The 26606-nt window shown below is 40.1% G+C and overlaps 3 protein-coding genes across 4 annotated transcripts in view; all 3 read right to left on the bottom strand.

The window, feature by feature from the left end:
- The window catches only part of cdc5l (CDC5 cell division cycle 5-like (S. pombe)), an 11962-nt gene extending 7050 nt beyond the window's left edge, over positions 1 to 4912 (bottom strand). The window contains exons 1-9 of the mRNA XM_020601736.1: positions 4671 to 4912; positions 3142 to 3245; positions 2721 to 2882; positions 2369 to 2496; positions 1976 to 2075; positions 1676 to 1802; positions 1438 to 1529; positions 1121 to 1265; positions 768 to 959 (exon numbers count right to left, since the gene is read on the bottom strand). Coding sequence (XP_020457392.1) covers positions 768 to 959; positions 1121 to 1265; positions 1438 to 1529; positions 1676 to 1802; positions 1976 to 2075; positions 2369 to 2496; positions 2721 to 2882; positions 3142 to 3245; positions 4671 to 4715 — 1095 coding nt within the window. The 5' untranslated portion in view covers positions 4716 to 4912. The remainder of the gene's footprint in view (positions 1 to 767; positions 960 to 1120; positions 1266 to 1437; positions 1530 to 1675; positions 1803 to 1975; positions 2076 to 2368; positions 2497 to 2720; positions 2883 to 3141; positions 3246 to 4670) is intronic.
- A 965-nt stretch (positions 4913 to 5877) lies between these two features.
- Positions 5878 to 13275, bottom strand: napba (N-ethylmaleimide-sensitive factor attachment protein, beta a). Of its 2 annotated transcripts, XM_020601892.1 has the most exons (10): positions 13052 to 13275; positions 11661 to 11740; positions 11093 to 11209; positions 10219 to 10265; positions 10055 to 10132; positions 9851 to 9906; positions 8631 to 8715; positions 8075 to 8179; positions 7826 to 7894; positions 5878 to 6913 (listed from the first exon to the last, which is right to left on the bottom strand). In XM_020601892.1, the coding sequence occupies exons 1-10, from the start codon at positions 13147 to 13149 to the stop codon at positions 6761 to 6763; spliced, it is 888 nt and encodes a 295-aa protein (XP_020457548.1). In that variant the 5' UTR covers positions 13150 to 13275; the 3' UTR covers positions 5878 to 6760. The 2 variants fall into 2 exon arrangements, with proteins under 2 accessions (XP_020457548.1, XP_020457549.1); XM_020601893.1 differs by lacking the exons at positions 10219 to 10265; positions 11661 to 11740; positions 13052 to 13275 and having other exon boundaries at positions 11093 to 11200.
- Positions 13276 to 14587: 1312 nt separating this feature from the next.
- plcb1 (phospholipase C beta 1) overlaps positions 14588 to 26606 on the bottom strand; it is a 24978-nt gene continuing 12959 nt past the window's right edge. Inside the window, exons 15-32 of the mRNA XM_020601831.1 lie at positions 25057 to 25112; positions 24285 to 24381; positions 23816 to 23900; positions 22884 to 23008; positions 22340 to 22494; positions 21622 to 21789; positions 21434 to 21533; positions 20995 to 21099; positions 19310 to 19422; positions 19084 to 19234; positions 18901 to 18954; positions 18383 to 18560; positions 18098 to 18230; positions 17679 to 17755; positions 17035 to 17124; positions 16820 to 16877; positions 16563 to 16649; positions 14588 to 16100 (exon numbers count right to left, since the gene is read on the bottom strand). Of these exons, the coding sequence (XP_020457487.1) occupies positions 15948 to 16100; positions 16563 to 16649; positions 16820 to 16877; positions 17035 to 17124; positions 17679 to 17755; positions 18098 to 18230; positions 18383 to 18560; positions 18901 to 18954; positions 19084 to 19234; positions 19310 to 19422; positions 20995 to 21099; positions 21434 to 21533; positions 21622 to 21789; positions 22340 to 22494; positions 22884 to 23008; positions 23816 to 23900; positions 24285 to 24381; positions 25057 to 25112 (1985 nt within the window). The 3' untranslated portion in view covers positions 14588 to 15947. The remainder of the gene's footprint in view (positions 16101 to 16562; positions 16650 to 16819; positions 16878 to 17034; positions 17125 to 17678; positions 17756 to 18097; positions 18231 to 18382; positions 18561 to 18900; positions 18955 to 19083; positions 19235 to 19309; positions 19423 to 20994; positions 21100 to 21433; positions 21534 to 21621; positions 21790 to 22339; positions 22495 to 22883; positions 23009 to 23815; positions 23901 to 24284; positions 24382 to 25056; positions 25113 to 26606) is intronic.

Here is a 26606-nt window from a genome sequence, read left to right as displayed (position 1 = left end):
AATATTTTTTTTATTCTGTCTCTCAGAGTGGGAATGCACCTACAATGTGAATTTCAGACCCCTCCATGATTTCTAAGTGGGAGAACTTGCAAAATCGCAGGGTGTTCAAATACTTCTGTTCCTCACTGTATAATATAAGTGTTTTTATATTACAGCCAACATATACACTAATACTGCTGTATCTGTATTCTGCTTGTATAAGCTGCAAAAGATTTGTGTAGGTCAAGTTTTAGCCTTTGATTCAAATCTAGCAGATCTATGACAGGTTAGCATAGCATAACCATCGTAAGCAAGTTCACATGACAAATCGAAGAAGAAATAAAAGTCACTTTCAGCTTTTGTTTAGGGGTCGTCACAGCAAATCGCCATACTGATGACTTGCATGTTGACGTTTGGCACATGTATTACGCCGGATGCCCTTCTGACGCAGCCTGGATTCGAACCCGGGGCGCCGCAGCGAAAGCCTTAACCACTACCCTACCAGGGAGGCCCTTCCTGATGCAACCCTGACTTGAACCCGGGCTGCAGCGGTGAGAGCGCTGCGCCTTAACCACTAGCCTACCAGGGACAGCTTACATCAAAGAAGAAATAATGAATAAAATATACACATGTACCTGAAATACCTATGGCAGGAATTGCTTAGCTGAACTGACACACTTATAACTGAGAATCAAAGACTGGTTCCATGTGGCTGCAGAAGTCTGTAAAAATGTGTTCATATAATTTGTGTGTGTGTGTGTGTGTGTGTGTGTGTGTGTGTGTGTTACCTGCAGTATCCTGTCCTGGGCAGCAGGTGTGCGCGGTGTACGTAGTCCTGTAGTCATGGTATTGGTGACGCTGTACTCTGACAGGAGGGTGGAGGAGGCAGAGTTACCGCTTTCGCTCTCCTCTGCAGCTTGACGGGCGACCTCGCTCGCGACGCCCAGTTTGACAACTTCCTCTAACTCAGCATCACTGATCTATGAAGAATATTACATCAAACATATATAAATACAGTGTTATGATAACAGAGCATTAATACAAATATAAACTATTCAAGAATATCTGAAGGTAAACAAGTCTGGAGCACCTACACAGATTTATCAGACAGAGTTAAAGCAGCACTGTGTGTAGTGGTTACCTGTGGTGCAGGTAAAACCAGTTTAGAACGTTTCTTGGTGAACTCTGCCACTCCGCTGGTCTGGAGGATGGCAGACGGCAGATCACTTTCTTTCTTCTTCTTAATCTTCTGTTTATCTCTCTTCCTCTCCTTCTCCTCACGCTCACTACAAACACACAACACAAGGCAACATATAAATATTGTTGCTCAGTCATGCCCACCCTGTATATGTGTAATACAGAGCAACAGTACTAAAGTGAAGGTGTCTTTTAATGGTTATGAGTGAAGAGAGGTGTACTACTCTCCTGTGTGTTCAGTGTAAGTGTGATGTTACTGACTTGCGTAGCTCCCCATCCAAGTGCTGCTGTCTGAGTCGTTTGAAGTTTGGCTCCAGAGCATCATACTGCTCCATGCTGGTGTCAAAAAAACCCTGAAAGCAAACAAAAAAATTAATGAATAAAAATACATAAATAAGCAATAGCAAAGTACAACATTAAGCTGATCATTAATTATCATTAAGCTGAGCCCACAGATCCTGCCCAGCTGCTCTGACTGAGAACAATTGACGGTGGCTACCGGGGCAGGTTTCTTTTCAAAGGGGATCTCAGCATTGTAGTCCACTCCTCTCTTCTTCTTCCTCTTCTTCTGAACATCAATTCCTGCGGCTCTCAGCTCCCTGCGCTTCTGCAGAGCAGCCAGTCGCCTACAGCAGAAAGTGGGCAACACTCAAATATGCTTATTTTTATTTTTATACTTGTGAGCACCTTGTGGGCTTTCCCACCTCTGGAAGTACAACTAAAAACATCAGGCATGAAAAAGAACAACAAAAAACAAAAAACAGTATTTGTAAATATAATGTGTCTGTGTGCATCTCACCTGGCTTCCTCCAGCTGTTTTTCTCTGGCCTTCCTCTTGGCTTTCTTGCCCTGGGTGTTGGCCAGTCGAGCCCTGGCCTCTGACAGCATCTCCAACTCATCTACAGATAATGAGACAGACAGACACAGTTTAAACAGTTTCACAGCTGTTTTACAACCACAAAACTAAACTGATACAACTTTACAGGATGATTGCAGCACAATTTGCTGCATTCTAAACAAAAACTTTAACAATCACTACTAGAAATGTAAAAGCAAAGTGAGTGCACATAAGTAGATATTTTAATAACCAGGATACATTTTGTCCCTTAGATTGGTTAAAGGTCAAACAAAGGTTTTGGGAAAGGTCTATCTCTCCCCTTTATTGTCTATGACAGTATTAAGCTTAACAAACCTTCATCCATATCCACAGGGTCAGGTCTAGCAGGCTTAGTTTCAGGATTTGGATCAATCTCTCCTGGTTTTAGCTTCCTCGGGTCATCTCCCACTTCCTCCTCATTGTCTCTTTGTGCCGCCTTGTCTCTGAACGCACACACACACACAAATTATAAATCAACACCATTTGTAAATCTCTTAGACTCAAAAGAAACTACTTCTAGGATTTTATATAAATTCAAAATTTTACCAACAAAAGTCAGGTGTCTGGATATAATATACAGTATGAAAGGTCGGGTGAATTTATAATTAAAGTGCTGATGTTCTTGCACATGTAGTGTATAGATGTGTCAGGTTATATGAAACCGTACAGCAGGTATTCATAGTGCTCCAGACACTGGGCCGCAGTGCGTCCTATGATAGGAGCGATGGTCCTCCACTGAGTAGGCATCAGTTTGGCCAAATGAAGCAGCTTCTCTTCCTCTTCTCTGGACCATTCTGTTTTCTTGATGCTGGGGTCCAACCACTCATACCTACAGACAGAGACAAAGCCAGCATATATGACCCTTGTTTAATCAGGTAATCTAACTGAGATCGAGACCAACTTTTCAAGAGACAGAACAGCAGAAATTGGTACAGAAATAAGACACACATCAAACATAGCCGGTTAAACACAAGGGCATACACACTAACCACATCAGAGATAATCACTGAGTCCTTTACAAGGTTCCAAAGTGAACACTATAAATTCATAATGAGAATTTTACATTCACATCTCTTTACCAGACTCACCATCTGGCTTTACATTGTTTGGCAGACTTGCGGTGCAGCAAGGAAGCGATACGAGACCACTGGTTTTTGCCATATTTCATCACTGCTGCCTTAAGGATCTCATCCTGGATAAATGAGCAAATTAGAAAAGAGAGTGAGTAAAAACAAATAAATAAAATGTTGACAGGCTTCTGTTGAGAAACCAAGATTTCTCAAGCTGAAACAACTATGGATGCTTGCGTGAAACCTAATTGCCACCAATTTTGTTAACTGATTTCATTTTATAAGCATACATGCCATAAAGACAGGAAGAAAGAAAATCACTGGTACCAGCCTCTCACATGGGAGTCACTTATTTGCTAGTTTCCCAGTTTTCATATTTGTGTTTTTGACAGCTGTTAACAGCTAACTTGGATCTCAATGATCTTCACGGGTTTATCACATCATAATTCATCACTGAACAATAAATTATCTAATAAGAATTTGTCATAACTTGTGAGAGAGAAAATATTTGTTGCAGCTTTACATGTATTTACCCGTTGCCCCCGATGGTTAGACCATCAGTTGAGTTCTGTACCGGGAACTAATTAATGTGTGTGTAACATACTTGGCCAATAAAGGTGATTATCCTTATCCTTATTTCTAGGTTGTAAAGATTATACGCTGCTTGAGGCTTCCTGTGTGTTAATTACTTGAAACACGGAGAGCTGGGATCCTGACAGTGTTACTGTTGCAACTTTCTGATAAATTTGAACTGAATTATGCAGATAGAAATTATATGGAGTAAACCTTAGACCTTTAACGTTAGTCAACACTGATTATCAGCAAGTTACTTTCCTTTATCACAATGAGACATATTTCATCACTGTTTATTTTGTTATATCAAACAGCCTTCTGCTGGTTTACTGTTTATTTGCCCCTTGCCCAGGTCTGTATTTTTAAGTACTGTACTCCATTTTTATTCCTTTATTCCTATTATCTCATTTCAATGAGCATTCCTTTGTCTGCATTATTTACTGCCTGTTTATACTGCTTATTTTGCATTGTTTGCACTGGTCGTTGCTTATTATTTTTGTTATCTTACACAGCCTTATGCTGGTTTACTGTTTACTTGCCCCTTGCATGGGGATATGTACATACACATTGAGAGCCGATGTACCAGAGTCAAATTCCTCGTGTGTCCGACACACCTGGTCAATAAAGCATATTCTGATTCTGACATACCCACTCCTACTGATTCTCATTTAATGCTAACGTTAGCTCAGTTGCTAACATCTGCAAAAACGTAGCCTATGTAGTCCATAAAAATGTTTAGTAATGACGTTGCCGTTTTTGCTTACCAAACAAGTTACTATTTAAGTGTATGTGAAAACTACTTTATTTTGCATTTGAATTCTGTCCACACAGTTGGCAGCAACCCAAATAAACCAAACTTGCTAAACGAGCTAAACCCCCGTAAAGTTAGCAGCTAGCTTCATGCTAACCAAGTCTCATAGGTTTATGTCGTTAGGTTAGCTACAGCAGCTAACGTTAGCCATGTAAACACGTACCTCAGTGTTGCGCCAGACGCCTCCTTTTATCATAATTCGTGGCATCTTGGCGGCTTGTTACTCTCTCCTCCTTCAGTAGAAACGCTGTAACTAATTTAACCAGTTATTAAGATAAGCGGCGTTTACAACTTAGACTACAACAAGGCCCCGACAAACAGAACGATGCAAGGTAGCTACAAACACGCACGACACCGGAAACGTGTTGCACAAACTTCTTCTTCTTCTACTACTTCTTATGATGCTTATTTCCGGTTTGCAAGCCACCTTAAGCTGCATTATCGCCACCTTCTGGTCCGGAGTGTGGAACAACAGTAGAGCCAGTGTTGCACAATCAACCAGTTCGCAGAAATGTGTTGTGGGTACCATTGTAACAATTGATATTGTGCCGAAATTATTTCCCCCGTCGATTTTAACTCCTTTTCCCCAACCGGATCCCAAATGTATTCCTGTCTCCAACCATTTGTAAACTGCGATTGATAAAATGAACATAACCTTACCCTTATCCCAACCATATACTAACCATAATCCCAACCACCGAGGAGTTCAGGCGGTACTATTCGAAGGGGGAACAGACGGCAACGTTACACCGGTGTTCTGCCAAATGTTGCTACCTTTTCGAGACGTGCTACCTTAGTAGTAAAGTCTATGGATTTACGAACTTCAACCCCATCCCATACTCTTAACTAACCACTTTGTGAGTGGTAGGTAGCACGTCTCGACGAGTAGCAAAATTTGATAGAACACTGGCACAAATTAAAATCTGTAAAATTGTTTTTGAGCTTTTTATGCAAATACAGGGTGCTACACCTGCACATTTACAGACTAATAAAGAATTCTAAAAACTTTGCACCCATTTGATTTTGAGGTCCATAAAATCAGATGTGTGAATGCACAGTGATGAGACAATTAAAAGAATAATATCCAGGGGCAGCTACTGTTCTAGGAAGATACAGGTCATATGGTCATTTTTTATATTGTTCATGTAACTATTGTAATGCTCCCCCATCAAGGTGCCTTTAATATTGTTGTACAAACTATGTCAGAACTTATTGGGCAATTTTAGCTTATACTGTATTGTACTATCAGTAGTTCGGACCCATTTGTTCAAATTCTTGACTGGTAGTCTATGTTGACCAACTATAACAAGATTCAAGTGTTGGCCTCATGTCTAGATTTGCTCCCTGAAAAATGCAACAACAATCAGTCATGTATCTGGAGCCGTGGTGTTTTTATTTCAATTCGGTATCTGAGGTACACATTTACTGATTTCACACAAATGACACCAGGCTACATGAAAGTTCTTCACATGTTAGCACAACACTTACATCAACATGACAAGAGACATGCACAAACAAGGTAGTGCCAGGAGTTAGCACTGGTGGCTAGCTGCACTGGCCAACCAGTGGCCTGAACACAAGAAACCAACCAATCACAATGGGTGATATCATACTGGTGACACAGTGTAGGGGTGAGACAGAGGAACAGGAGGAAGAACAATGAGAGGAAGAAGAGGAGAAGAAAGGAGTGCAGAGGGCTAATAGCTAAACTATTAAGAAAAATCATAACACCGAGTACCATAAATAATATTTTCAGTATTGACATTAAATATGATTATCCATTTTAAATAACATATATCTTTAAATCTCATATAAGTTGCACACTTTCCCACCAAATGTTATATATCCCTTACTGCAGTGGACGCGCACGCACGCACGCACGCACACACACACACACACACACACCTTTTCTTTCCACTCTCTTTTTAAGTACAGTTCTGTCCAGTGTTAAAAGAGCAATACTGCAGGACTGGAGACACAGGATCATCTACAGGTGGTTTAAAGGTGATGCCTAGCTTGTTGGGGGTCACATGCAGACTGATATGTACAACTGTAAGCTCCCTCAGTCCAACCCTGTCTCCCTTAAACCCCATTTCATCTCTCTGATTCTCTGTTGATCTTTTTTTAAACTTTTTTTCCCACCAAAACACATCTTTACACTTCCTGTCAGTCTGGCTTGCCTCCATTTAATCACCAACCCTGGCCCTCACATTTCTTCTCTCTATATCACCCCACTCCCTTTTCTACATGTGTCTATTTCAGGTCCCCAGCATCTCCCTGGATGGTCTTTTTGATGCGGAGCAGCATGGTGGTCAGCCACTGGTCCAGACGAGACACAGAGTCGAAGTCCTTGATGGCCTCTGTGAACGCCTCACTGTTCTGCTCCTCGTGGGCTTCTAGAAGTTTCTGTTGCAACAATACCTAAAGATTACTTTACTAACACAAAGGACTATGTGAGCTTTAAGAAAAAAAAAAAAACAACATACTGAAGTTCTAAGAGGAGGCAAATGAGCTAGATACTTAATATTTTTGCTTTGAGGTGCAGATGTGTAACTGAAAAAACAAATGTTTTTCTGGGAATTTTAATTCAAAACATGCATTTAAAAAGACATTTTATATTATTACTCATATAAATCTTAATTATTTATGATAATGGGATAGATACTTTTTAAAAATGATTTTAAATCATTTTTCCTTTTTTAAATTTCTTATTAAAATATTTACGGAAAGCTGTTTTACTAGCCTTATTCAGTAAGGATGGGACAATATATCGGAATTCAATATATATTGCGATACAAAAATGTCACAATATGTATTGTTTTGTATACTGTGTGGTCTTCATACACCAGCGACTTCATATTTTTTTGTAAATAGGGTAGCTTAACGGAACATAAGTCAATATCTCTGGTTGTTCTTTACGTAATCAAACCAGTACCGGTAAAAGGTTGAAAAGTGTTCCACAGCTAGTCATACATTAGTATCACTGAATTTTTAATTGTATCCTTATTGAATCAAATCATACATACCATATCGTGCATCAAATCCTATTGAGAATAAGTCATTTTTCTCTACATGTATGTATTTACTGTATGTGTGTATGCAGCTATGCATGTTTTGTGTTTCTTTTTTTTTCCTTGTAAACCATTTTGTAATCTGGTCATAACTGTAGCAAACAAAACAAACTATCTTTTTTGTGGCATGATAAATTCTTTATGAATATTTATGCAATTAAAATAGCCTATGAAGTGAATAGCCTCTGAGTTGCACATTTGAATTGAGCACTTTTACCTTAACAAACTGTAAGAGAAACAGATTTACCTTTAACAGTTTGAGCTCTCTGGAGTCTGTGAAGGCGGGAAACATCTCCTCATACTTCTCTATGGCCAACTGAAACACATGTACACAGTGATGTGGTCACAGTAGAATTCAGTCTTAGCAAAACCTTGTGTTCCCTTTTATTCTTTCAACCAGTGTTTAGCAAACTCTGCTGATGTGACAGAGAGTCAACAAATGCCAGTGGCTGTCTGCCTCCATGTGTTTATGTTCTGCCTGGGTCGTGTCTCTTACTTTGGCATTCAGTTCGTCCACTATGAAGTGACACAGTGAAGCCTTGAAGAAATACTCTTTTGCATTGTACTTCAACAGAGGATTGTCCATGGTGCTCATAGCAACCTGAAACACACACACACACATGCAGAAACACTAAATTATGGCCTTTTCATTCTGTGCTCTGTCACTTTTATAAGCGTATTTTCATCTTAAAAGCCTTATTGTATTTTAAATTTGTTATGAGCTTTCACTTGTATTTTGTGTGCATTGTTTGGTTGTTTAATTTGTGTTGTTGTTGTCCTCATGCTTTCTATGCTTTTACATAAATTGATTTTATAAACTGTACTTCACACACTGTGAACCACCTTGTAATTCTGTAAAGATTACTGCTGTAACCCGTGCTATTACATCTTACAAAGTACTAGGATCCAATACATAAACATCACAAACTACAGTCTCATGGTGACCATACATTTCCATCAACATCTCTCTGACTCAGCAGCTGCTACAGTAACTGGATATTGTAATATTTACTGCAGGGATACTGTAGTGATTGCATGTGTTCAGCTGTGACCTGTTCATAGATTTCAATGGCTTTCTGGTACTGCTCCAACTGGGCGCTGTAGTGCCCGACCTTCAGAAGACATTTATTGGCTGAGCTGAAACACACACGAACGAAAAAAGCATGTAAATTAGTCATCTTTTTTTAGTTGAGCTTTCATGCACATGATCTAAAAATGGTGACTATACAGAACTAAAAACGGCACCAGGCTGTGTCTTAATTAAGGAGGAGTTGCACTGTCCAGTGACCACCTCATCATATTGTGACAGGGCTGAGTGTGACTCACTGCCAAAATGCACAGTAAAGGTGCTCAGTACGCACAGACAAAGTATGCATTTATACTTGAAGCATGAATGTACATTATATTTGTCATGTACAGGACTACAATTAATGATATTTTCATTATTAATCAATCTGCCAGTTATTTTCTTAATTCATCGTCACATTTTTGGTCTATTCAATAGGACATAATACGACTTGCTCCAGAAATCGTGCACTTTCTACAAAAGGTAGACAAAATAAATCGTAAAACCTGAGAGTAAAAAAAAAAACTGTGTGCAAAGAGCTTAGAAAATGGCTGGATAACAAATTAGCTGCACTGTTTACATTTTAAAGAAACCCAAAATATGTTATGTTAAGACGTAATCTTGGTATATTTCCTGTTTACCTCTGTAACAGCGACCAGACCAGGGATGGACATTTTCCCTAGAGTCTGTTGTGAACTTGATTACACTACATCCTACAAGATAAACGTCACCTTTTTCTCCTGTTCTCTTTCCTATTTTAAATGCACTTATTTTCCTGTTTTCCTGTTTTCTTGCTTGCAAAAAAGTTTTCAATAACCAGCTTTTACTTTATGTTTCTTATGTCCTGGTTTGCTGGGCTCCATGTGACTGTTGTGAATTAACATTGCATGTTATACTGTATGTAACACATTTTGCTGCCACACATTTTGCTGCTCTCCTGTAAAAGAGAACATGTATTGCAAGAGAGCTCCTGGTTAAATAAATGAAATTAAACACTTCAAGGGGACGTCATTGCTTTTTGTCTGTCCAAAACCGAAATACATTCACTTTAATAAAAGGAAAAGCAAAACAGAGAATACATGTGAATATTTGGCATTTAAGTCAAAATAGATTCAGATTAATATTTTACCAACAGACTAATCAATTAATTATTAATGTATTATGGATGTGTTAGTTTATCTTTTCCTGCAAATTCAGCACATTTACCTGTTAGATTCTTCTCCCTTGTAGTAATCTGCTGCCTGCTCGTAGTGGGCAATGGCCTAAAAACAAACAAACAAACAGAAAATGCAAACCTATAAGTCAGCACAAAAGATCATAATTTATATTCAGTCTTAAAAATCTGATTTCATGTGCAAACAAATGATATTCAAGAATATTAGACTGAGCAAAGACAGAACTTTATCTCACCTTCTCAATGTCGACCAGCTCCGATTCATAAATCTCCGCTATAGTGATGTGATGTTTGGCTGCGATGGTAAACCGGCCCTGTAGTCAACACACACACACACACACACACACACACAATAAGACTGACTATGACAGGATGAGTTAGTGGTTGAGGCAGAACTTACCATGTCAGTGTAGATGTCAACTGCCTGATTTAAACAGTGGATGGCCTCTGGAAAGAGACAGATAAGAAGGTGAGGAGAGATGGAAAGTGAGAAGAAAAAGAGTGTGCAGAAGCCTTGTCAGACCTGCTAACCCACAGTCTTTCATTAAGCTCACCACAGGGAGACAGGAGGGTTGTTGCAACATAACCCATGATATCAGTTTTCCTAGAGCAATACAGGGACCCATTTTAATCTTCTAACAATTCTACCTCACCTGATTCTGAATCTGACAGATTTGGCACATGTGCATATGCTTGTACCAACGCAGATCAGTAAACAATCTGCTTTCCTAATGTATGAGGCAACTTGTGAGGAATCAGTGGGAACAAGGACACATTTTGGTGAAATGGCAGATGGAGAGCCACGACGACATGGATGGTAAACAGAGTAAGCCAAAGGTCAGTGATCACCACAGCATTTTATCAGCTTCCTTATCTGTGGTCACTTTCTCTTGCTCATTGGTATTCCACTTGAAATATGTTTAAAATACAGTCTCACTAAGAACAGTGGACAGAAACCGGATCAGTAGGCAGATGAATCCTTCAGAAACAACACTCACAACCTATGATTTTATAATCTCCTGTCTGTCGCCAGCAGCTTGCCAGGACTGGATCTCATCTCCGTCCATAGTGGCCTGATAAGTTATGACATCCGAGTCCCAACTATGTGTGTATGAACCTGTTTACATGAATTTAACCAATCATTAATGCTTGAATGTTTTTCCTTTCTGAGGTCCACACGGTGTGTATTACCAATATGACCAAGCTGCACTCAATCAGACACTGAATCAACCGTTTGTATTGTGTGCGTTCCTGAGATGTCAGTGCTCACTCACCTTGTGGGTCGGCCTTTTTGTAGGCGTTGCCGGCGTCGACAAAGCTGGTGGCAGAGTCCAGTTTGTTCTGAAGCTGCATGTGGAGCCGAGCGGCCTGACAGAATGCATTTCCCGCAGCTAGACAGAGTTTGAAAGGGACAAGCTTCAGTGAATGATGTACATGTAAAGTTCTGTTTGCACTACATGCATTACTCGTTTTTTATTTTTTACACTCACTGCTTATGTCTGTCAACATTCACATTCAGCAGCAGCAGCATCAAACACACATCCACACAACAGCTACATTCGGCTCAACATGAGCTATTATTGGCACATCTGTCCCAGCTGGAGCACTGTATACGCCGGTGTCTGCATTCATGAATGTCTCACTTAGTTGTCCATACTGTGCAAAATAGTCATACATTAAATGCACTCTGTTTATGTGCAAAGCCTTATTGGACAGGTATAATTTACACTGTTCTCCGCAGGCTGTTGAATCAATTATTGCACGTGCGTGTCTGTGTGTAGGTGTTTATGTGGGATTTAGATGTGTGTTTAGTGTTCACAGTGAATGTGATGTGTCACCTACCACTCCAGTTCTTTGCCATCTTAAACATGTTGGCTGCCCTGGCATACATTTCACAGGCATCCTCCACTTTATGGTTGCCCCTATAACACACACACAGGCAAAGGCAAAGCAAATTAGCCATATTATTATAATACTGTACAGCACTTTTCTTAGCATTCGCTTTGTTGTTGCAAACTGTTCTCCAGGGTTAAGGAGCTGGAGGACATCATGGTGGAGGACCGCTGAAGACACGGACACCCCGCAGCTGAAACTCTCTAAACTGAAATATTTTACTCTCATATGAGGTAAATCTTCACATAAGAGGGGAACATTAAGCAGCAACTAGATCTGAATTTAAAAACTTTAACGAATTCCAATCTGACAACTTACACTGCCTCTAGATATTATGGTCTAATTAACATTTTCTTGAAAGTATTTCTATATGTGTTTGAAATCAGTGCTTCCAAGTAAGTAAAACAGTAAGCAAGATGAATTAGGGCTGCAAGTAACACTTATTTTATTGAATCATGAATCTTCAGTGCAATTCTGTGATACTAATGCTTCTTTTTGTTATATTTCTCTTGTGTGCATGTTTTTAAACACCCTCTTCATTACATTTACCTTTAATCTCTCTACATGCAACATTCAAGACATAAATGTATGACCATGGGGAAAATAGCCTCCTCAACCTAATGATAAAGTAGGTACTGTACACTGCACCTGCAACTCAATTAGTCCTACCTATCTATCTATCTATCTATCTATCTATCCATCCATCTATCCATCTATCTATCCACCCATCCATCCATCCATCCATCTATCCATCCATCCATCCATCCATCCGGTGACTTCATATTCCAGTGTTTCCATTTTACTTGTGAACATATAGCCGCCCCTCCCACACACGAAGGCCACCGTGCACGCACATACACACAAAAACAGCAGCCCCCGCATCACCCGTCGCCACCGATTTCCTCACACGCCGCCCTGACTGCGCTGTAGCCGCCTCCCTGCAGCCTCGGCCCGCTCACATCCCGATGTGCCACGTTTAGGCCACTTTTCTCTTGCGCCACACAACATGGCTGATACAGCTGCAGAAACGTGCGCTATGATACGCTTTGGATAAATCTTTCAGAAGGACACAATGTCAGTGAAAGTTACCAGCGTATATAACGATGTTTAGAACAGATCACAGGAATATCGTGACAAAATACAAAACTGATCAATGCAACATTTGATCGGGCCTCTTATGACCGGGCTTCACAGACACGCTGTGGGGATATTTTGGGGACAACACAGCGTCAAGAAAAGCAGAAACACTTTGATGGGCCCTGCGTGCAGGAATCCCTCCCCCACAGCAAAATGGGAGATAGGTAAACAGAGACCGAGAAAAGAATGAGAGCATCCTTTACCCGAACATCCCTCCCAGAAAGGATCCTGATGCTTTGACCTTTTTGTCGGCTTCAGCCATCAGCTGCATGGCCTCCTTCTCTTTGCCGGAGTTGTCCATGGCGAGCTGGGTCTGCTGCTGGCGGAGGGATGGCAGGAAAACGGGCCGGTGTTCCGCAGTGGACAGAGAGGAGGTGAGGAGATGTCTGTACTGGTGCTGATGCGGAGAGCCTGCCGCTCTTCTTCTACGGCGAGAGAAAGGTCACTTGCGGCTCATTGCCGCCATCTGCTGGAGGAAACAGGAAAAGCCAGTGCAATAAAAAAATAAAAAGTTCTAATTTATATGGTCAATTCACTCGAATTACAAAAGTAAAATGTGGAGACTGCATGGGAATGAGGGGAACCTGGGGAAGATTATGGGCAGTGGGAACCCTGAGGATCAAGCTGGTGAATTAAATTAATGAGTATAAAAATGCAGACAGTGACATAACAGTTTCTTTGGAAATGTGTATTTCATTTGCCACAAATTAAATGGTTTGAGGTAGTACCTTCTGTTTCTTTTATTTATTTTCATTTTTAAAATGAAACTGTAAATACTGACCAAGGAAAAGAGCTGCAGAATATTATAAATTTACAGGAATACTGTTCTGTTTTACAGCCACCAGAGGGGAGCAGAGTCAAGCTGAAAGCACATCTGGCTTTGTTTTTACCTTAAGCTTCCTATTTACACATCCATCCACCACAGAGGAACAATAGCAACAACACCTTTTACATTGTACTGTATGTAAGAGCCATTATTATTATGAAAATGGTTAGTTAGTGCAGTTTTAATTTCAAAAATTTCAAATGTTTGGTGTATTTGCAGACCTGTGGATCTTGACTAATTTATGAGCCACTGAGGGTTTCAATACATTTGCAGATGTGAAAATAGACTACACAATGACCTAATAACAACAATAAAACAGTACACTAGAAACACAGTGGAAGTTAAAAGATACAAACACAACATAATAAGACAATAAGACCTCAATAAAAACATTCATACAACATGTATGCTACCTTTAGTAACTTGTGTAGTTGACTAAATTTCAGTACCAGCATATCTACAGGCAGAAAGTCCATACAACGAATCCAGTTTCATGGCAGTGAGAAAACATGACAGGCTGTCTCTCAGCTTGAACAGCCTCCTCCACCTTCCTCCCCATGACAACTACAGAGCACTGCCTCTCTGTTAAAACCCACATTGTCCTGCTCATACACAAGATCACAGCACAGAAACACTAATGCAGTGGGTCTGTGATGTTGTGGTTGACAACAGTGTTTACCCTGTATACTGAATGTCTGTGCAAACGCCAAGCCTCCTTTCTTACAGCTCATCAGTGTAGCTTCCTACAGCACAGTGAGCTCTGAAAAGTTAACACAGCTCAGTCCTTGGACTATATTATTACAAATATAACAGATAACACCTAAGGTTTAGATCAAACATTTTAATTGGTTTTCAATTTGTCTTAAAATGGCAGTCAGTAAAACAAAGCAATAATTTAATGATGCGAAATCCAAGACAATAAAGCATGCTCAGTTGAATCACTAAAGCAGGGGTGCATTCAACAAGGCATTTTGTTGCAGATCCTTATCCACATGGTTTTAATGGATTTATGAACAGTGAGGTACTTTAACATTAAAATGAAGAGTTAGCATATTGCCATGAAAACTGCAGTGAATGCTATGTTTACGAGGTCAGGTTCAGACCATGACCAAGACTGTTTGACTCAGTCAAGAGTGGTTTAAACTGAAAGAAAAGGTTCCCTGCAAAAAAAGTTGTTGAATGCAGCTTAAGCCTTAGTTGTGTAAGTCCAGAAGAAAAATGAAACATGGAAAATGTTCCCACAGATAATTTTCTGTAAGATCACAGAGTGACAAGCTCCACCCATTTTACATTTTCACAAAGCAAAACAAAACAAAACTTTTTCACTCTGAAACCATTTATAAATTATGTTGTTGTTACTTAATCATCATGAAAATAACAATAAATATCTATCAGGGTGATAACTATATTAACAAATAAATCATGCAAGTCTCCCCTCACTCTGTGCTTACAAATCTGTGCCTGAGCACTTTCAAATGCTGAGTTCAAAACTAAGTAGCACTCGAAATGTGGTTTGTGTGACCTCAGTGTTTTGGTGGGGACGTATTTCGATCCTCACAGGCCTACAGCTCAGACTGGACGTACTGGGCACCTTCCAGGTGGGAATGTGTGTAACAATGAAAAAGAGAGTATTGCTAACAGTGATAAGTGTTAATAGAGTAAATGCAGCTGTGATGTTAGTGTGCTAGTATTCTGACTACTGCAGGCCGAGCTGTCATGACAACCACATCAGCTTACTGACTAAAAAGAAGATCAAATGTTCAAAAATGTGTAGACAATATACAACATCTCTCCATGTACTTATAAAATAGGGACAGTTTGTATGTTCACTGAGCTTCAAATGTATGAACAGAAATAAACTGATAGGTAGAAGACAGGCAGATAGAAAGAGTTTGTCATGCAGTGCAAACTGTTGGGTTTGAGTTGTCTGTCAAAGTAACAGATGACAGAAAATAAGACAAGTCAAGACTAAATGGGGTCTGATTAAATGCTGAAATACAGCAAAGAAGCATGCTTGAATAGAAATTAAAAATAAATCATTAAAGCATTCTTCGATTAAAAAGCAAAGTAACAGTCTTTGTAATCTTGATATCTTGTCTTAATTACTCCCCCATTGCCCTGTTACTGTATCAATGATCATCTCTTTTTTGACTTAGCTTCATTATTACTTCCTTGTATTTTGATCCTTTGTACTTGATTTATTCCACTCTGCTTCCACTGATTCATTGATTCTGCTTCTTCATTTTCTCACTCTGTTCTACACATTTTTCTCTTCAGTCTTCCTCTGACAGAATTTCATGAGGGGTTGATGGTCGGGACTTGCTGTGACCTCTGACATCTGTCTTCCTGTCCTGCAGGAAGTCTCGAATCTCTCCGGGTAAACGCTGGAACTTTTCCTGAAACTCTGCCTCCACAACCCCCTGCAGCTGGACACAGACAAGATGTGAGATTCACACCAGTGCTTTTAGCACTGACTGCCTTAGCAGATAGCATGATTAGCTTCTGCTGCTAACAAAACTATGTAAACATGGAATCAGTGGACTATATTGGTGATGACTCAGTTCCCAGTCCAAAAACAGAGTTGCCCTGTTTGTTTCCTGCTGTTGAGAGTGATGGACTGTACATTCATCAATACAACCAGCTGTTGTCAGCCATTACAGTTGAACAGCTTCAATATGGCCGCCAGAGGGGCATGTTACATCATTCATACTGATGTTAGTACTGATCCCAAACTGTGTGGGTGTGGAGCCACAGACAGTAGCAGCAGTCTGAAGCATGGTGTACAATACATTAGTTGATGTGTAGTACATCAAAGCATGAAGTATGTGAAGGGATAAGAAATAGAAACAGGCAATGGTGACACATTAGAAACACAATTACCATTTTACCTTTGGTTTCTGTTCTTGTATCTCCTGTAGGAGCTCATTGTGCTGCTCTACCAGCTGATCATGGCGCTTTGCCTGAGTCTCCTCAAGCTCAAGACAGAAAAACAGACATTCAAGGAGTGTGATTATTTGTTTTATGACTGATGAAAGACAGGGCAACAGCTAGACACACAGGTTGTGTTGCTTCCATATAAACCATTCAGTCTACAGAAAAGCCCATTTCAAATTCCTTTAAACCCAGATTCTTCTCCTCTTCTCACCCGTTTTATGTTGTGGACGACTTCATTGACATAGGATTTGTTGATCTCAATCTTCTCCCTGGGAATGCACAGACAGATGAGCCGGTTCAGTTTGAGCCAAAGCTGAGGAAACTAGCTGGATGAATCAGTGCATGTAGTGGATGAAGGGGCTACAGCAGGTATCTAAGGTGAGTGGAGCAGATAAATACTGGTGTGTCTGTGTTTATGGTTCGTACTCCTCAGCCAGATGTTTCTCTTTGGTCTTCGCTTGGTTGATCTTCTCTGTTCTCCTCCGATCCATCTGTCTCTTCAGCTCTTTTTTCTCCCTACAAGCAGCAGGAAAGCATTAGAGCATATGATGGGGGAGTGTTTGAAAATATGTTCAACCTGTCATTACATTTTCCAAACATTCAAAGTTGTTGGAACCGCACTATATAAAAGCTTTGGCTCACAGTGAGATGGGATATTCTAAAGTATCATTATAAGGGGTACCTTAGCATGAACCAGAATTAAACCCTATAGTCATGAATCTGAAGGTCAAATGTGTCCACAAATACATGTTTTGTGTTGTTGCTAAAGACTGACTGTGTCACAGCTGGTGGTATTTGATGAAGGAAGATGTAAAAATAATCTATTACAAGTAAAAAAATCCTTCATGAAAAGTACAGGAATACTAGAAACAATGTGTATGAAAACTAAAACGGCTCATTCTGTATTAACACGTCCTCAGTGACTGATAAAATGTTTATGACATTAGTATATTTGTCACTATCACAGCTGTTGTAACTACTTTATTTGCAGCTATCCAGTTTAGTCCAGTGGTTTCCAACTTGGGAGGCAAAATCTTGGCACATAAGTCACATGTTTATTTTTATCTTACTTGTCACAGATGTCTTTGAGTTTCTTCATCTGGACGTTATGGCTCTCCTCAGCCAGGCTGCTCAGTCGCTCTGTCAGCTGGAGTCACAGCAGTCACATTTTACACTTGTGTTCAAAAGGCACTGGGTCAATTTAACAGAGTTTAAATGTGGAGGTTAAAATGAACCGCAATGGAAACGGACCTTAAATCCAAAATGTAAAACATACTTAATTTTAGAGTACATAATCCAAGCTTTTTACTGAAGTCTTGTTTTTGTAATTATAATGTTATGTTCTCTTGTGCTCATCAGCACTTTGTCTCATTTTGAACATCCCACACCAAAGAGAAAGGCAGCCTTAAATTAGCCATTCATCCAAATATAGATAACCAACAGAGACATCAGCCAGGGTCAAGGTCGGGATGGTTTTATTAGATTTTACCATTTTTATGTGCTCTCTCTGTAGATATTTCTGACTGTAGTACTGTTCCTGCCTCAGAGCCAGAAGCTGCTGCTGCTGCTCGTCTCTCAGCTGCTGCAGGCGCTCGTCCTTCTCACTGTCTGTAGATGAAGCCCTGATGAACACACACAGAAAAATAAATATCCAGGCATGCATGATGCATTACAGTTTTTGACTTTTTTAGAATGACAAGTGTATCTCACAAAATACTGAACAGTAACAGGCAGTAGTTACTAGTTAAGACAATGCCACATAATGTGTGTGCACCTGCTCTTGCTGCACTGCCTGGACATCTTCTTGTACTTGTTGTTGAACTCTCGGAGGAGCTCTGAGGTTTTCTTTTGGTGTCTCCTCATTAACTCCTTCAGCTCTTTAAACTGACGTCTCTGTTCCTTCTGGTAAACCTTTGACTGCTGCAGACTTTCCATCGTGCACACTGGGACATCTGGCTCCACAAGGGATCAGACAGTAGAAAGTGTATTAACAGACCCCCAATTAATTAAAATTCTGACATCACTGTCAGGTGTTTTCTGTTACTTTAATAGGCATTTAATCAGTCGCCACTGAAAAGTTCTTTAAAATAAGCCGTTTCAACATCTCCTGCTACAAAAAGAACGCAGTACCTGGATTTTGATAACTGAATCCACATAGCTGTATTTTAGTTATCTGTACTTTTGAATGCTATATTATGGTATCAGGCTTCATGGTTTACCCAGTCCACTAACACATTTGAATTAGCTTGATTGCATAGAAGAACTATTACAGATCAATATGTAAACACTGACCTATTAAAACACTTAAAACCAGATCTTCAGTCTTTGCTGCTGTTTTGGTGGCATCTAAAATTCAGAGGAGATGAGGTCAACATTAACCAAAATACATTTAGTATTTCTAGTACTACTATCTATTTAAGTTCTCTTGTATTCTTTGAATGCATGTATGTGTCCTTGTTTGTAGGTAAAGGCTACCTGTCGTAGCTGCTTGATGATTGGCCGCAGAAGCTTTGGGCGTCACAGCGATGGGGGTGTGGCCTGTGGGGCCGGATGTGGGGCTGAGTCCGTTCTCCAGTGGAGCTGATTTGAGATCGTTCTTTCGCTCTGCACAGCAGTCGGCTTCATCCTGAGTCAAGACACCAGCTACAGCCAAAAATTCTGCTTTCCAGCCAAAAAGGAAAAAACTAGAAACAGGACTAACCTCAGTCTGTGTGTCCTCCTCCCCGTCCTCCAGAGTCAGAGCCGCCAGCTGCTTAGACCTCTGCTCCAGGAGGTTGACATATCGAATAGGGTTGGACAGAGCCTCTATTACATCTGGGGGAGAAATATGAAGGAACTCATATAAACTTCACTCACTTTATAGACAAACAGCGTAGACACATGTGCAATACATTTTAGAGGTTGTTGCAGATGAAAGTGACTGAAAAACAGAAATACAAACATACAAACCAAACATAAAAGACTAAGAAGCAGCCGTAGTATTGTATACAAAGTTAAATTTAAGATTTTAGACCATTTCAATACCACACAGAAGGCAACAGAATATTGTATATGTGATCGTAATGAAGTATGAAAACATGTTGCAAACCAGTAGACAGTGTTGAGTACAATTGTTAACAAAGTAACACATTAGGATTAGTTTTAATATTAGACTGAATTAAGAACTTAGTTAGTAGAAGATTGACACTATGTTTGTCGATTAGTTAACTTGTTTGTTCACTTTGTGTATAACTATTCTATCATATTAGAAAAGGAATAGTCAAGATTATATTAGTTCACATACTTACATGTCACAGATATGTTTATGAAGTTACTATTCACCACATTATATGTTCACTAACATGATGAGAAAATAAGTTACTGTATGCATATTGAAAACTCTGTGTGATATTACAGGCCCATGAGATAAGTGTGATGCACTGAGTAGCTCTCCAAGGTCTCATCATCCCACAGTATTCCTTTAGGTTTGTTGCCTTTTCTCCACAGAGCTCATTATTCCCTCTGAGCTGTGAAGTCAGGGGAGTTAGGGTTTGATAAGATGCTAAGATTCATACCAAGGTTATAATCAGATTTTGGCCTAGAAGAAACAGCTGCCTGGTAAAATAGCTAATTTCATATACACACACAGGCAGTGTCAGATCTTCCTCCCTCTGTAGGAAACTGTCTTTATTCATTGAAGCAGGAGGGACCTGGATGGATGGACCAATGGACCAATGGAGCAACACGAGAGGACCAGACCAGCCTACAATTGCACATTTCAAATTGTATAAGTAACTGGGTTTCCAGGAGGGTAGGCGTTCCTTCTCGTCCTGAAGACGAATTGAACGGTTTTGCTGTTGAGGTTAGGGCTTCAGATAGAGATGGAACCCAGAGCTCTGTACTGTAAATTGCTTTATTCGATAGTCTATTCAATTGTGATAATAAATGTTTAAAATTGATATTTGACTCCGATCATTCTTCATAAAGAACACGCTGCAACAGCATGGCCTAGAATAATTTCTTATTATGTCCCATTTCTGTCAGAACTTCCCAGCTGTATATATAAACTGTCACAACATTCCCACTTATCTCCTTAATTATCCTCTTCCCTACTTTAAGACCTTTTACAACCTTCTGAGACATAACTCAGTGCTTTTCAAGATGTGAAGGTCTTTAAACATGTTCATTACATTCCATAACACTAAACAATTAGATTAGAGAGAAGGCCATAGTGTGTTTTAAATCAGAGAACACAGAGGTGACATAAGTACCAGCTTGTATGAACATCTGCAGCAAATCATCTCTTTCTTTTATTTTAAATTTAAAAAATCATGAACTTGTTTCTGATATGTCAAAGACAGACAATTGTTTGTTGAGGGGAAGGTTTGATTTGACAGATGTTTGTACCTGCAAAAGTGTCAGGGACGTAGTCTTTGACTTCAATGTAGACGAACACAGTTGGTAGAATCAGAGGCTGATTTTTCTCATTCCTCAAGCTGATGTAGCGATAGCCTACAGGAAACATTTAGCAACATACAGAGTCTGACGTACAGCGACCTTTGTTTGGATTATTTAGGGTGAACAGTGATGTATAAATCTGGCAATAAAACTGGCAGACAGAGAGTGAGAGAGAGATGCAGCTGAGTTCAGAACAAACACCAGCCAGACAAGGACAAAGTTTACTGACAGCACCACACTGACTGCATCTTTGGGAGGTGCAGTGTAATAAACACCGCAGCAGCAAGCAGTTAGCTCAAAAACAAAAACTAAGAGCTAAGAGATAATCATTTTAAAGCTTACTAAATAAGAGATGAGAGAGAAATAAGAGATCAAGTCAACCAAATACCTGGTCTAATGGCAGACACCGGAATAATCCGGTGACCAATAAACTTCCCTCCTTCCTCAAAAGCAGCGATTCTCAGAGAGGCCAGAGTAGGAAGGATCACCTTTCAGAGGGAGTAGAAGTCCGATTAGACACATCAGTATGATTGATTTGACTCATTTGCAACCTCCTGTTTCTCTGTTCTATTTCACCTTTTTGAAAACAATGGACTCTTCGTCCCACACTGGGTTGATGGCGTTGTTGTTCTGAGAGGTTTTGGTCTTCAGCGCTTTCCTCCTGGTGTCTGCAGGAAGTCCAAACATCTCCACCTCCACATACACACCCACCCTCCTTTCAGTCAGGAATTGACCAGAAATCACCTAAGACACACAGAAAGAAACATGTCTCAGTGAAGAAACACATGGTCTGCAACAGTGAACATTACATACTGTTCAAACTATGCAGCGTTACCTAGAGGACAGCAGGAAAATACAAAGGCTCAAAATGTACTGCCTTAAAGCCACCACGTGTACGATTTGAACACTTCTGACTCTGCTGACTCAGTGGTGAAATAAAAGAGACACTGTGGTGAAGTCATGCATGATGCTACATTAGTTTTCACTAGGACTGTCCACAAACCAATACTTATTCCACTATAACAACTTTATGGTACGCTGAAGGACTGAAGACCGTAGGCAAGGCTCAAATGAAATGCAAATCTAAGATGAGAAAAGATTTTGCTCTGTTCTCTCTCTGTAAAAAAAAAAAAAAAAGATTACACTCACTTCAGCAAAAAAACAAACAAACAAACACATAACCCTCTTCCTCTTTGGCCCCACACCACTCCTGCCACATTATGACCTTCATACAGTCCCTAACTACCTAAAAATTCCACATGCAGGGACTTTAAGTAAAGTTTTCAGCTTGTACCTTCACAGAGAGGGTGTTGGCTATGATGCCGTCCACTGTGTTTTCTGTGAAGGGGTCAAACAGTTTGTCTGGCCGTCTCATGAACTCAGGCTTCAGCCTATAGCCACACCGACCGTTGTATTCAAACATAAAGAGGTTCAGCTGCATGGAAAGATCTGGGAAAGGAAGCCAGTGGTAGGTTTAGGAATATAATGACTTAAAGATAGGGCTGGGTTAGAGTTACTGCGTTCCTGCTGCTACAGCTGCTCCCCTGTTTAAGGGTTTGTTCATCTGATTCGAGGGTCTAAGGACAGAGGGTGTCCTGGGGCCCATGGCTACTGTAGAATATTTATAGCCATTCACTATGTTAGATTGTAAAATGCAATTTTTCAGCAAGTAAGGTGTAATATTTAGAAGCACTGGTAATAATTAGTCCCAATAAAGTAGCCACGACAACCTTGTATTTCTGTATGGACAACTACTGAAAAATCAAAAGCCAAGACTTTCACATGCAAATTCATTTTGAGTATAAATGAAAATAAATAGTAAATTAAAAGTGTTTTACCAATTGTTTGGTAGTTGAGAGCCACCAGCTGACATCCAGCGTTCCAGAAAAGCTGAGGCATAAAGTTTGATGAGTCCACTCGTGTTCCTTTCGGATAGATACGACTCAACTGGTATTTATTATATCTGGTTAATGTCAGGTTAAGGACAGTTACAGACTTAGATCATTTTATGCCAAACATTTTCACATCCTACAGTATGTGGGATCACCAGACAGCGGTGTTTCAAAGATCAAAAAAGCAGCTAGACCTCTTCTTGTTGCACGTGTACAAAGCCTCAAGAAAGTCACTGTTCATACCACTGATGTACAGAACTTTATCTAATATATGTCAAAAACATGTTTTTAAACTTAATGCATCATAATATATAAACTGGAGACAAATTATTAACTAAAACCTGAATAATTGAGTAGTCTTCTTCAGGATGACAGCGCCCCCGTCCACAGGACACGAGGGGTCATAGAATGGTTTGATGATGATGAACATGGTGTGAATCACATGCTGTGGCCTTCACAGTCACCAGTTGAACAGCTATGGGAAATGTTGGAGCGACGTGTTAGACAGCATCTCCACCACCATCATCAAAACACTACATGAGGGAACATCTGTTGGAAGAACGGTGTTCATCCCTCAGGGACAGTTCAGAGACTTGGAGAGTTAGTGCCAAGGTGGAGCTGTTCTGGTGGCACGTGGAGGCCCAGCACCTCACTGAGACTCTTTACATCACCCATCTGTATATTCAAGCAAAATGTATTATACCTGGAGCACACTGGTATAGAAACTTTATACTGTACCACTGTTAGTTAAATGGCACTTAGCGCTGAAACAGACTTTAAGAGTCTTAGACAAAAAAAACATCAAAAGAGGGATAACACAAAATATAAAAGCAGTTGCCATGGTATGCTGTAACTGTGGTAACTGTTGCCAAGGATACTCCACAAACTCCACTGGAGACTTTGTGAGATGCTCCAAAGCTTTGGTCTCCACAAAAGATGACATGTGGTAACAGCGGGCTGCCTCTACACACACACACACACACAAGCATGCACATGCACACTTCTGAGTAATTGTTTCGGTAGCAACATGATTCATGCACCTTCTGTTGATACCAACTTTAATACATTTCTTCCTTTCAGCTCATTTTACATTTTGTTTGGTAGCATAGAAAATTATCATATGACTTTTTAAAACTCAAAATCTTGTAATTTTTCAGAAACACTGATGGGCTCAGTGACAAACTGCTGCTCTGACAGGTTTTCCTCCAGATGTGAAATATTAATCCTTGTACACACAGAGCTGAGGCAGTGCTGCAACAAGAACTGTTTTCTAAAGAAAGTAAACAATTCAGCAACAAGGTGTGTATCAGTTTGTTGAGATGTAGTGTTCTGATCTGTTGTTCTTACTCTTAGAGGCTTCGAAGGAGTTGAACTTGGTTGGTTGGACATAGTTTACCAGAGTTGACATTTCCTCCGTAGCCACCGCCTCCCGCCCTGCTGAGCCCTAAAGGGAACAACAACCAGCATAAAGTGTCAAGACTCCCCTGATAAGATCACAGTGATGGTTTTAATGGTCTCATGGACGTAACATTTCCAATAACAAGCACTTGGAAAAAGGGAACCGCTGGTGTAAATTGAACACAACAGGTTCAGGAGAACATATTTGTCAACACACTGCTGTCATGAGTTTTCAGAACTTAGCATCGACATGTGATGCTACAAACAGAAACAGTAAAAAGTAATACCAATATAACAACAGGAGTACACAGTAAGTCATTTCCAACAAGACATCCACGCACACTTTGGAACAAAAATACACAAACTCTTTTGCACCAACACCCAAATTTGTCCCACATCAGCTGATCTGTTTGTGAGGACAAACCCAATGAAAGCTCAGTTTAAGCCATCATGTGTTATCTGCCAAAGCTGAGGCCTATTGTGAACAAAACAGCCAGTAAACAAAGACTAAACTACAACAAACAACAATGGGTGCAAGTGAACTGAACAGCAACACATTGCAGTGACAACAACAAAAATAAAGCACATGGCAGCAAAAAGCAGCAACAGTTAACCACCACCGGCAACACTGACACTGGCATGGAGAGGAGACAACAAAACAACAAAAATAAACACTTGTAAATATTAACAAATAGCAACAGCAGTGACCCTCACCACTGACCTTTTTACCATCATCATCTTCATCATCATCATCTTCCTCACTCTCAGCCTCCATCTCTGTTAAAGATTAAAGTTGAACAAGTCTTCATCCTCATCATCTTTACATCCCTTCGTCTTTTTCCAGATAACAAAAATATCAAATATAACACCTGACACTGTGATAACTGGTTACAAGGCAGATTTGTTGTCAGTTACAGTGTCACAGCAAAACAGCATCATATGAAGACTTCAGTTTAATGACAGTGAACAAACAAAGAGAGGAAAAATGTATCTGCAGGTAAAACAACTGATTGAATATGATTTAGATGATCATTCAGACACTACATGGTAACATGGCAAATAACTAGAGTTATGTTTTTGGTCATAAAAAGTTCTGAAAATGTCGTTCAGCAAGAATGAGAGATTTGTGCTTCAACCATTTGTAAAAATCTGTCCACGGATAAAACAACAATAGAAATTCATGCACAATATCTAAATAATATGGCAAACTGAAATGTGTGTAGTGATTTCTAATAGAAAATACACAAAAGATCTGAATAGAAACCAAGCAGAGGTCTGTAGTTTTGTCTGCAGGTTATTATTCAGCCCACTAGCACACTCACTGTCCAAAGGTCAGTGCATGAGGACATACTTCGGCACAGCTATGAGTCGGCTCTGTGTACACGGCTGGACTCCCAGTCCCAGACCTGTTTGTACATCAGATGTGTCAATAAGGTTCCCTAATTTCCCCTTGCACAGTACCACTGTTTAATTGCTGTTCTGAGAGTCTGACGTCTTCTGGGATGTCCTGCTCGTTACTGGACATCCCTGATGAGGTGCAGAGGACTGGAGAGGAAACTCAAAAACACCAGTGAGAGCAGAGCTGTGGCTCTGGCCACAGCCATGATGGGGGTGGTGTCTGAATAAAGTGAGGTGTGACAAAGACACTTCTAATGTCACCAAATCCAATGCCAATGCCATTTGACCATATATAATTTTTAGGTGATTTTCATGTTTAAACTTCATTTAAACTTGTGAGCTACAGTAAAATAAAACTGTTAAATTCCACATACTTTATTCTGCTTGAAATTATTTTAAACAAAATAAAAAGACAAATGATCCTTGGCACATGTCCTCCTTCTTCCTGTCACTTCTGTTTCTTTCTCCGTGGACTAGAAAACTATCTTAGTCTTCTAGAGGCAGTGCTGAAGCGTTGGCACAACCATCGTACTTTTTCGAAGTAAATCTGCTTTGGTGGTGACTCATATTGTGAGGACACTGTGTATGTGTCTTTGACAGTTAGTGCCTATAAGTAGAAGCTGTCCTTGGTATTAATATTTTCCTGTCATATTACCATGCCTTAGTCACAGACCTAGGGTGGGGGTCCTCCCATGATGCTCTGAGCTCCTCTCCTCTCCTCTCCTCCCCTACCCTCTTCTCTCTCTCCATCCATCTATATGCCACCACTACCCATCACTAACTTTATGTCTCCTCTCTCCCATAGTGCAGTGGTCCCCAACCTTTTTATCACTGCGGACCGGTCGACGCTTGACAAATTTTAACCGCGGCCCG

Source organism: Monopterus albus, unplaced genomic scaffold (assembly GCF_001952655.1).
Source record: "Monopterus albus unplaced genomic scaffold, M_albus_1.0 scaffold52.1, whole genome shotgun sequence".
In the NCBI taxonomy this organism is placed as follows: Eukaryota; Metazoa; Chordata; class Actinopteri; order Synbranchiformes; family Synbranchidae; genus Monopterus; species Monopterus albus.
This window is presented reverse-complemented; position numbering and strand designations above follow the sequence as displayed.